This window comes from Bufo gargarizans, chromosome 10, assembly GCF_014858855.1.
Source record: "Bufo gargarizans isolate SCDJY-AF-19 chromosome 10, ASM1485885v1, whole genome shotgun sequence".
Lineage (NCBI taxonomy): Eukaryota > Metazoa > Chordata > Amphibia > Anura > Bufonidae > Bufo > Bufo gargarizans.
Window position 1 is genome coordinate 8,182,944 of NC_058089.1, and position 11,878 is coordinate 8,194,821.

Consider the following 11,878-nt stretch of genomic DNA (forward strand, 5'->3'; position numbering starts at 1 on the left):
CCCATTCAAGTTGAATGGGTCTCGATCCGTCCCGGCAGCCGCACGGATGTTGCCCGTGCATTGGGGACCGCAAATTGCGTTCCCCAATGCACAGAACGGATGCACAACGTTCATGTGCAAGAAGCCTAAGACTGAGGTCTCCAAGCTGTAGCTCTCCATCTTTTGAGAAACTACAACTCACAGCATGCCCCTGACAGCCACAGATTAGTAGTATACAAGCGGTGGCTCTCCAGTTCTTGTGGAACCACAACTCCCAGGTCACAGCTACAGGACCCTTCCGCTACCTTAGTGGTCCACAGTTCTGCTGGTCGTCATTGGAAGCTGTCGATAATAACCTTGTTGTCGGACACTCCGCCGAGCTCCTATAAAGTAATCTACCTCGATACAGACACTTTACCTTTCATCCAGCAATCCTCACAGGGGTCCTTTAAGCAGAATGCAGATTTTAGAATTGTGTTATGATTGTATATAATCTGTCATATTTGTGCCTAAACAATAAATGTTTACATAATAAAACGTGTCTGTTTGTGTGTGAGAGCCCAGGTTTATAACATAGAACTGCCCTGACTCGATACAATTGTAACAATCAACGGTAACTATCATTTTGTACAGGTTTTAGCCTTGGAACCTGCATAGAAACAAGCATGTATTCATTGACAACAAGCAGAGATCTTGAAGATGATGAGGAAATGGAATTAAAAATGTAGTAATGTATATTATATAACTTGCACAATACTATTAAATAATGTATAAATTGTAGATTTGCAATCAATGTCCGAGACCCTTTAGATTTGGCCCAAGGGGATTTGCTATGATTTTTGTGATGCAGTTTTTACTGCAGCTTTAGCCGTGAAGCGCATTACCCAAATATTTCAATTTGCAATAAACCAGTGGGTTCTTCCCGCACTGATTTTGGTGTTGTGCCACCAACCACTGAGCGTTATCCTTAGCATACTGAGACATATACACAGGGACATAGCTTTCGGGGTGCAGAGGTAGCAGTCGTTACCAGGGCCTATAACCTGAGAAGGGCCCAGAGGTCCCTTTGCCACAATAATGGTAGATGGGTGTGGGCTGTTACAGCTTTTGCATTGTGGCCCTGGATCGTCAGTTTACACCTGGAATGAGGCGACTTTCACCTCATTTACAAGGTCGTATACATTTTATTGTTTGCTGAACCTGAGGTTGCTCATCCTCAACAAAGAGAACGCCACATCTGCTGCAAATGCTGTAAACGCTGCATGAAAGGCCGCGACCAAATTTATGGAACTTGCCACCTGTATAATACAAGTGAATCACACAACGAAACTACGACCCACAACTCCCAGTTTATTTTATATGTTGTCCGTGTGCAGGAGGGCTGCAACATAGTTGCAAGAAGAACGCAAATGTAATAGTCGTGTAATACTTCACTGGTCCTGCGGGGGTGCTGAAGGGAAAATGAGTATTTATATTGTACGTCTCTGAACAAGAGCAGCCGGATCCTCATCAGCTATACCCATATACATTGTAACATGAGGGCTGGTAAAGTACTGGAGGGGGGGTGTATCTCACCCAGAATGCTTAAAGCACCCAGGAAAGGTGGGTTGTTTCAGAAAAGTGTAGTTTGCTGAGGCACTTTTCTTTAAAGTGTTTTATGGGCTTGAATTTTTATGGATTGGCAGGTAGGTTGATAGAAGGAACTGTAATTCCCTTCCACTCCAGTACAAGATTTTCCCTTAGCCTGAAGTAATCCCAGGTGTAGATGATGAGCTCGTTACTGTGTCGAGAAATACATGGCTGAAATGCTCATTCAGTGTCAGAGCCTGGAAGCGGCTTGACCTGGTGGGAAGCCCGATCTCCCTGTATTGGTGGAGGTACCTAGGTGAGGTAAACTTCTGTATAGTTAGCGCCCACGCAGGCCGGTGTTTGCTTTCTGTTTGTGTGCCTGTGAACCGGTTCCCAAAGTGAGTGTTCAACCTTTACTGTTTAGAGAAAAATAAAGGGGGTCATTTATTAAGACTGGCGTTTTAATAACCCCTATATGAGGGGTGCCAGCCTCTTCATAACTTTGGCGCATCCAACGCCAGTCTAAATGTAAGACAGCTTTCTACCATTTTGTACACCTAAAACAGACGTAGAAAATGATGAAGGGACAGGACGGCTTCCCTGCCCACAACACACACCTTTTTTTTTTTTTAGACCGCTGTGCCGTAATCTGCGCCTGAAATATGCCAAATATAGGCGTATTTCAGGATAATAAATGACCCCCAAAGTTGTTTTGGACTTTTTACCCCGAAGTCTGTGAAATCTACGCCCCCTCCACGACAACTCCCAAACTATGAAATATTTTAACAACCCTAAAAAAGTGAATGTCTGCCTGTAACACTGTCCAACTTTCTGTGCAGATTCACTTTTGATAAATCTTTATAGAGGAGAGAGCTTTTTTTTTTTTTTTTTTTTTTTAAAGAAAGACCAAAATCTCTGCTTAGACATAGTTACATCATAGAATTCAGGTTTCCATCAGTCACCACTGGAGGGTGGTGCATACTGGGTTCCTATTGAGTTCAATGCATAAACAGTATTCAGTAAGCTCCTGAGCTCCCTCTAGTGGTGACTACAGACAGCCTGAACTTTAGACTTTACCTCTATGCAAGGAATTGGAAAAATGAAGCTTTGATCACTGCAAAGATATAATAAGAACTTAATCAGAACAAAATGCTGGACCTACAAATGACATGATTATAGAAGATAGCCATTCCCCTTATGTGGCTACATTAGTCCTTGAAATAAACATCTGTACATAGTGTGTAGCTATTTCTATCCACATGGATACAATTATCAGGAAAGCAATAAACCTCAATGTTATGTAGGCGCTGAATAGAGTTTTCTCATATAAACCTTGGGTTAGGATTTAATATGGTCAAAGAGCGTTTTTTTTTTTTTGTAAAATAAAATAATTGTCCTGGGGGTATAGATCCTTCTACGAATATGTCTGAATTATCCTCTCTCCTATTCCCTGCCTCATTGGTGTGTCACAGTAACTTTTGCAGTTTTTGAAATTTACGAATTTTATTTAGGATGAACAATACAATGCGTTCTCCAGCAGAACTTATGATTGTACAATGAAGCTCCATCGTCCGGAGCAGGACACACGGCAGCTTCAGTAATGGCCTGGACTGTAGAATGTGTCAACGTTCACTAATCTTAGGCCGCGGCGATGATCGCTCCTGTAGGCTTGGAAATCGCTGATTACATAATACTCGTTCCTGCAATTACTTTATAAGACATGACCAAAGTATTACAGGGCTTTCTACTATTTCCTTGTCATACTGTACAAGATCTGTGAGACCGCAGATGGAGCGGAGTTTATTGCACCATCTTGATGGGTTTGTCATAGGTTTACAACAGATACCAAAGCCTTTCCACGGATGATCAGATTTTTCACTGCAATAGATACTACTCTGTACAGGATTTGTATGATAAAGGTGAGGAGCAGTGTGAATATGCAGTTTTTGTAGAACTACAAGTGTCAGCATTGTATTGCACTGTGGACATTAAAATGAACAGGTAACCATGTAATATATGATCACCTTAAGCCAATAAGAATGGAAGTCACTCTTTCTTGGTAGCTGCCTGGCTTATAAATGGTGGTCATAGATGGTGTGGGGGGAGGTGGGGGGGGGGCTACCTGTATGATATCCATATGCCCTAAAGGAGCATATGAAAAGGGGTTAACCAGGTTGGCTCATGAATAATATGTATCTGCTGTTCATGGGATAGGTGATAAATGTCCGGATCCCCACCAATCACAAGAACAAAAAGAGCACTAGTGCACGTGTGTGTAACCACCACTCCATTTACTGCCTATGACACTCAGCTACTTCTGGTTGTCACATAGAAGTGAATGGACTGGTGGTCACACACATGCACTACAGACCCATTCACACAGGGGACTCGTGGGGCCCCATGTCTCAGAGGTCAGACTCCCAATGATAATGCATGTATCACTTATCGCTGTGGACCAACCCCTTAAGAAAAGTTCTACAATGATACTTTGTGTTGCGCAATCCCTCGCTGTTTTTAAGATCTCCAACTGGCTGTCCGTGAATTAAGACATTCCTGTTTCTATCCAAAGTCTGATAACCTACTTCTATACAGACCAAATACATCTCACAGCTGAGGGTTTGCTACATCTGTGAAGTAAGCACATCTGCAGCACAAATCTCTCTATTGTCCTGATTGCTACAATGTATCAGTGCAGGTAAGGCTACTTTCACACTCGCGTTTTGTGCGGATCCGTCATGGACGGATCCGTTAAGATAATACAACCGTCTGCATCCGTTCAGAACGGATCCGTTTGTATTATCTGTAACATAGCCAAAACTGATCCGCCTTGAACACCATTGAAAGTCAATGGAGGACGGATCCGTTTTCTATTGTGCCAGATTGTGTCAGTGAAAACGGATCCGTCCCCATTGACCTACATTGTCTGCCGTTTGGCTCAGTTTCATCAGACGGACACCAAAACGCTACAAGCAGCGTTTTGGTGTCCGCCTCCAAAGCGGAATGGAGGACGGAACGGAGGCAAACTGATGCATTCTGAGCGGATCCTTTTCCTATTCAGAATGCAAACTGATCTGTTTTGGAACCACTTGTGAGAGCCCTGAACGGATGTCACAAACGGAAAGCCAAAATGCGAGTGTGAAAGTAGCCTTAAGTGTATCAGTCTGGAGTCCGGAGCGTTCGCTGCAATGTGTCAATGTATGTAAAGTGTTGGCTACAATGTATCTGTGTAGGTAAAATGTATCAGTCTGGAATCCAGATAGTTTGCCACAGTGTATAACTGCAGGTTGACTCCATACAGTTTGCTACAGTGTGTCAGTGCAGGTAAAATGTATCAGTCAGGAGGCCAGATAATTTGCCACAATGTATCAGTGATGGTTGGACTCCATACAGTTTTCTACAATGTATCAGTGCAGGTTGGACTTCGGACAGTTTGCTACAGTGTGTCAGTGGAGGTAAAATGTATCAGTCAGGAGGCCAGATAATTTGCCACAATGTATCAGTGCAGGTTGACTCCATACAGTTTTCTACAATGTATCAGTGCAGGTTGGACTCCATACAGTTTGATACAATGTATCAGTGCAGGTTGGACTTCGGACAGTGTCAGCGCAGGTAAAATTTAACATTCTGGAATCCAGACTGATGTTACATGTAGCAAAGCTGGAGCTCCAGTGAATCAGACCTCCAGTCTTTACTTGCACTATATGAAAATGATCAGTATCTTGTCGGCCATTTGTTTCCTTGTAACACTTTCCAAGAAGGTCCTCGCAGGTCACAGTGGGTAATAGTGGGAGTCCACTGCCCCTCTGTGTGTGTTTCCCCTTTAAATACACAAATAATCAACAGGACGGCAGTCACTTAAATGACCATTAAATATGTATATAATGTCAATTCTATGGATTTATGACAGCAGTACAATATATTACAGTCTATTTTATGGTACGTGATTCATTCGTTATCGCCTCAAGGCGTTGTGGAATGCAATCAAGGAATTTCCCTTCCTTTGTGATGAGCTTTGCACGGTGACGTCACGTCGTATATTCGCTTCTGCCGTCCTCTCATGTGACACAGTAGTTTCACAAACTGCCATTTGTCATACCCCTCCCTGCTTCCCTGGATAACTATATAATCACTGCTCATTAATAATTATTATATTAATTGGCATGAGATGAGATGGCTGAAATCTCCAGAAAACTTTCAAGATATCAATCACGGCTCAAAGTTATGGAGGAAATTCTACTTCAAAGAGAAGGGATTAAAGGTCAAAGTTTGGGTGTATACTGGAAAGTATGAGTCCTGCTGGAAGTCGTCACCTTATAATGGTGCAGGGGCGTTATAAGAGGAGTGGCTGATCTCGGTCACACATATGGGTGTAAATGGAGCTTAGGGCTGTAGAAGACATGACTTTTCTTAACTGATGACTATAGGTTCAATGGACTCCAACCTGTGGCTCTCCAGCTGTCCTGAAGCTATAACTCCCAGTGTGCCATGGCAGCCTCAAGCTGGGAGAAGTAGTTTTAATATGGCAACAACCTAAAAGTGTTTTCAATATAATATTTGTGTGGGTCCGACACTCGGCACTCACACTGATCAGGAACAGCCACTGGTTCTGTAAGGAAACAGCGCATGGATCTGATACACCACAGCGCCATCCTCTCACTAATGGCCATTCTTGGGTACTGCAGTTGATGCTCCATTCAAGTGAATGGGAGCAGAACTGCAGTACCTAATAATGGCCTCTACACAGAGGATGGCGCTGTAGTGATCCACCTCCACACATTGGTTACTTCTGCAATCTGCAGTAGCCGCTACCAGCTGATTAGTGGGCTGCCAGGTGTTGGACCCCCACTGATCTCATCATATGGACAGGTCATCAATATGTTGGTCCTGGAAAACCAGGCACCATAATGGGAACCCAGTTTGGTCCTTGCTATGGGCCATTACAGTCCCATTTTAAGTTGAGACCCTCTTGATCGACGTCTGAGATATCAACCAAACACTTTGTATAGTAAAAAATTATTTTTAATATAATAATAAGTTAACATCTCAAATTACATTCATTCAGAAATTACCGGCCTTGAAATGAAACAATATATATATATATATTAAGAGGGAAAGCTGCGGAAATAAATAGATACATAGACGAGAATATCAAATAAATTATCCGACCCAATCCGGCCTGACATTGCATAAGGCTTTTCCTGCGGATAAATAAATACCACTAAGCAAATAGTAAAGGGTCTTCCATCATCATATGGTTGCTCAATCGTCAGCTCCTCTGGTTAGGCTCCAGCGATCAATGCTCAAACAAATCTTGTTCAACCTGCTTTGTCCTTGTGAGGAAGTGACTTCCTGTCTCCAGAGCCAGCGCTTTAGCCTCTGCTTTCTTGTTTGGTCCATAATTCATGGGCACTGCGAGGGGAAAAAAGAGGCAAAAAGTTAATATAAGCTCTATGGGGTCATGCTTGTGTGATCCCATATAGATGGGGTATACTGATATCTGCTCATATACATCTCACTCGCATCATTACATAACAGCCTCGACTACGGATTGTCTATTCAATGAGTAATCTCGTGACATAATTGTAATTAAGCATTATAGGAAACTAATACAGAACCACTATATATCACATTTTTCTGAATATAAGGGCTCATCGGATCGACTGGTGCATCCGACAATAAATAAATTAACTAATTAATACAGTCAATTTGATTCTAACATTTAACAAAACAATCTTTTTTTAAAAGTTAAATATTTTAAGCCATTATAATGTAAGCCACTTTGAAAAATCAGAATTTTTAGATTGCTGTTTAATAAATCTAAAAAAAAATATTTTTTTTATATATATATTAATATATAATCCAAGCAGTTCAACTGGAATAGAAAATGGTATCCACATTTTTCTAGACATGAAATTAATTTCATTTCTAAGAAAAAAATATATAAATCACAAAAAAAAGTTAATTCTGTTTTTGAAAATATCCATACTGAACAATATTTTTTTAAATATCTAAAAAATAAATCCTAAACATTTAAGAATCACATGTCGGGACCTCTCCTGACCAAAAATCATGAGAAAAACTGGGCCAAACCATGCTAAATACGGCACATATGCCTACAGTCACATGGCAGCAGAGCAAGAGATCCTTTCAGTTGTCTATTTCCTTAGACCTTCACTTCTGACTTTGGATACTCTTAGGTCAAATCCTATCTGGTTTTATTAAAATTGCCACCCCGCTCCTGTCTTATACATGTACTACCTATATCTATCTGTATATATACATTTACCCATCTATCTAGAAAGGTTTAATCTAATTTATTTAATTCTGGCCATTATTAGTACTTGTATCACATTTTCTGAAAAGAAGATACTTTTTAGCCAGCAGGTAAGTTGAGAAAGTCACAGGAAACCTACCACCGTACTGGCAGATGATCAATAAGATTCAGCTAATCAGTGGAATCCATACATTTTCGGAATTATAAACCTAGATTTATATGATTCTCAATGCCAGATGATAGCCCAAAAGCCCATGCTTGTGGCTTCATGAGAAGGGACATGTGCCGGCATGTTGGGCCGCCTTCTCTAGACTAAAAGCTTGGCAAGAGTAATGTAGACCTGTCTTTACCTGTATGGTAAGGTGCTCTTGCATTCATCCAGTCTCTGGATCATACACATGGGGCCACCCTCCTCTCGCTGTTCTGGCGCGACCGAAAATGTTGGATGGCCTTCTTGTTCTGGAACTCAATCAAAGCCAAGCTGATAGCGGCGTTCCAACAGCTTTCTTCTGAGCAACGGAAATCTATCTCCTTATTATCAGTGGTGACAATAGTGAAGTAGACGTATTTGCCCGTCCGCTCAACGCAATCCAACTTCTTGATGGACTGGAACTTGAGTTCTTTGCACTTGGTCTTCTTCTGGCCATCAGCGAACATGTTGAGGCTATCCTTGGTCAAGACGCATTGCTTCTTTCTCCAGAACTGTAGGAGATTGTCGCTCCTTTTTTCCAGCTCTCCTTCCATGATCACGTCTGTGTTGACCTGCATTTTCATTCTCTGGTGGGTAGGGAGTCTGGTAGACAATGTGGACACTGGTCCTACTGGTTGCTGCTTGAAGGGGTCTTCTTAGCCGCTAGGGATAGTCCTAGGCACAGGATCTTGAGGCTGTGTCTTTGGCTGTGGCTGGGAGCCTGAATGAGAAGAATGAGGAGCTATGTTAGAATTTATGTCTGTTCCCTCCCATCCTTCCCAGTGACAGGCTTTGGAATGCAGTTCCGCCCAGAGCTTAGTCACTGGTTTGGCCCAGTGTCTGGGTTTGAACTCACCACAGGCACACCCACTGCTGCTAACCCTCGCTTCATTCATAACTGCAGTCAGGCAAGAAGGAACAGCTCATGTCACATCTCATAGGTTGCATTGACACTTAACAACCATTCTGCCGGTATATGTTTCACAATTGTAACAATTCTTAGCTTGAAATTGCAACAATTTTTAAATAAGAACTTGCAACAATTGTAACAATTGTTTAATTAGGGAATTGTTCTGGTTGATCGCAGGATCTACTTCAAGGGCTCATTCACACTGTCCACGTTCTCTACGGAGAGCACATGTACCCATTGTGTATTCACACATCCGTAATTTACCATAGTTCAGGGGTCTGGGGTTACACCATGGAAGCTTGTCCTATTAACGCATTTATTTTTTATTTATTTATTTATTTTAAACAGTGCCAATACATTTAAAGGGTTTTATTCACATTATTTTTTTTTTCACACATAGATTTTTCATACGGTCAGGTCAACTTTCCAATGGTATTTTTTCTGAAAGGGTATGTGGACTACCACTACTGTTCTATGCGACCTCTTTTGTTCTATTGCTCTGGTGAATCTAGAATAAAATTTTGAACAGTTTCACAAACCGTCTTGATTAAAAATCTCCTACTGTTTTGTGTATACAGCTTCCTTGCAGGCCAATGTGTCTTCGTGGCTACAGACTACAAACACACCATATGTAGTCCGATGCTGCAGTTGTGTCTTACTCCACTGCTGGTCTTTCTACATTGGATCTCTGGTTACTAGAAAACTACACAGTCGGACATACAGGTACTTGTAGTTCTACAGAGACTGAGGAGAGCCATGATATAGCTTACTGGCAGCCTTTACCCTATAAGAGATGGAACAGCAATACATGCTGAGGCTTGTAGTCCATAAGAAATTTCCGTTGTAGCTTTCATTCACTGGCTTGACCTATGACCATGGAGGAGAGGCTTGTTAGTGCCACCCCTGGCACCCAGTGCCCCCTACTGCTGCTCCACTGCAGATGGCAGAACCCAGGGGTGTAGCTATAGGGGAAGCAGCTGCTTTGGGGCCCGAACTCAGAAGGGGCCCACCCAGGAGGAGGAGGACTAAAAGATTGTATTGTCAGGCCCCCTCAACAGTATTATAAAATGACATTATATACTATAACACTGTAGGAAATGGACAGAGCGGGTGCGGGGTTTCATCTTAGAGAGCGATTTTGACTAACCAAAGAAGTGAGGGTTGCACGAGAGGAGGGTGTTGAGAATAAGTTGCTGGGGGGAGGGTGGGGATGAGTTCAAAAATTGGCTGTGGGGCCCAGTACTTTCTAGTTACACCACTGGTAGAACCCATAGCAGCCACCTGTGTTGGGACTTGTGCCACAGAAGCAGAAATACCAGAGTGGCAGCAGGGCATACTGAGACTTGCATTACTGCTACAAAGTTAAAAAGCAAGCTGAAACTTGTAGTTCTACAAGAGACCAAGTCTGCAGTAGCTCGAGCAGTCTTGCACTGGGAGTCCATTCATTTGTGGTGGTCCTCTGGAGTACACACGTGTCCACATGACAAGGCTGACACCCTGCCGGGACAATGTCAGTTTTATATAATCTGAGCAGGTTTTCCCTGTTTTGTTAAGCAGCAGAGATGGTGCATTGATATCTGCAAGCATTTAAAGGGGAATTCCAGCATAACATAGAACTGTACAGAAGGTGAAGCTCCTGGGCCCCAGTGCAAAATCTGGAACTGGGCCCTCAGCGATCATGGGCTATTTATAATACTGAGGCCTTCCTATATGACAGAGAGGTCTTTGGGCCCCCTCAGGCACCAGGGCCCAGGTGTGACAGAGCCCCCTATAACTGTACCCCTGTGGATACTGTGTGAGGACATCTTTCTGCACCAAATAATGCTTCCATACAAAGTCGTGGTCATGCCCTGGCTCCTACACTCAGGTGGGTGGTGGAACGTGCGCTGCGTCCTTTGAAGGTTTTTTTTTCTGTGGAAGGCATCAATGTCACATCACAAACTTCAGAGCCCAACGAACTGATTTATGTCCACCTGCCCAATGTCTGACGGGGCAGCACTTATCTCCTGAGCACAGGTCCTTTCATCTTCTGGTCTGATAGCATCTGAATGGCCTGGGGGTCGGTGATTCCCCTACAGGATGACTGCGGCTACACCTGCCCCTAGGAGACCTGCGTCCTCATGGCTTCTATACAACAAGTATCTTCTGAACTTCAAACTTTCAGGAGTCGGGGGAATCTGGTGAACACTACATGTAGAGATACAGTAGCAGCCATATTGGTTTCCCAACATGGATCCTCTGCCTTTGAGGCAAGAGCAATATTATAAATAGAATTCAGCACTTTGTGTGTGAGTGTGTGTACGTGAGCGTGTGTGTACGTGAGTGAGCGTGTGTACGCGAGTGAGTGTGTGTACGTAAGTGAGCGTGTGTGTACGTGTGTGAGTGTGTGTACGTGAGTGTGTGTGTACGTGAGTGAGCATGTGTGTACGTGTGTGAGTGTGTGTACGTAAGTGAGCGTGTGTGTACGTGTGTGAGTGTGTGTACGTGAGTGAGTGAGTGTGTGTGTGTATATGTGTAAGCGTGTGTGAGTGTGCATGAGTGTGTGTGAATGTGTGAGTGTGTGTGAGTGTGAGTGTGCATGAGTGTGTGTACGTGAGTTAGCGTGTGTGTGTGAACATGTGTGTGTATATGTATGTGTGAGTGTGGATAAGTGTGTGTGTATATGTATGTGTGAGTGTGGATAAGTGTGTGTGTATATGTATGTGTGAGTGTGGATAAGTGTGTGCGCGTGAGTGTGTGTGTGACTGTGTGCATGTTATTATCTGAGTGAGTGTGTGTATATGTATGTGTGTTAATGTGTGAGTGAATCTGTGAGTGTGTGTGTGCGCAAGTGTGTGTGAGTAAATGTGTGAGTGTGTGTGCATGAGTGTGTATACATGAGTGTGTGTGTGTATATGAGTGGGTGTTGGGTAGAAACTTTGCATTGGGGTCCAGATGCCTTTAATTAAGGGTATGA

General features: G+C 43.0%; 1 protein-coding gene across 1 annotated transcript; it reads right to left on the reverse strand.

The window, feature by feature from the left end:
- Positions 1-6,551: 6,551 nt before the first annotated feature.
- Positions 6,552-8,746, reverse strand: PHLDA2 (pleckstrin homology like domain family A member 2). Its single transcript, XM_044270293.1, has 2 exons — positions 8,173-8,746; positions 6,552-6,957 (listed from the first exon to the last, which is right to left on the reverse strand). Exon 1 carries the CDS (start codon positions 8,594-8,596, stop codon positions 8,213-8,215), a length of 384 nt encoding a protein of 127 aa, XP_044126228.1. The 5' UTR covers positions 8,597-8,746; the 3' UTR covers positions 6,552-6,957; positions 8,173-8,212.
- Between the last annotated feature and the right edge of the window lie 3,132 nt (positions 8,747-11,878).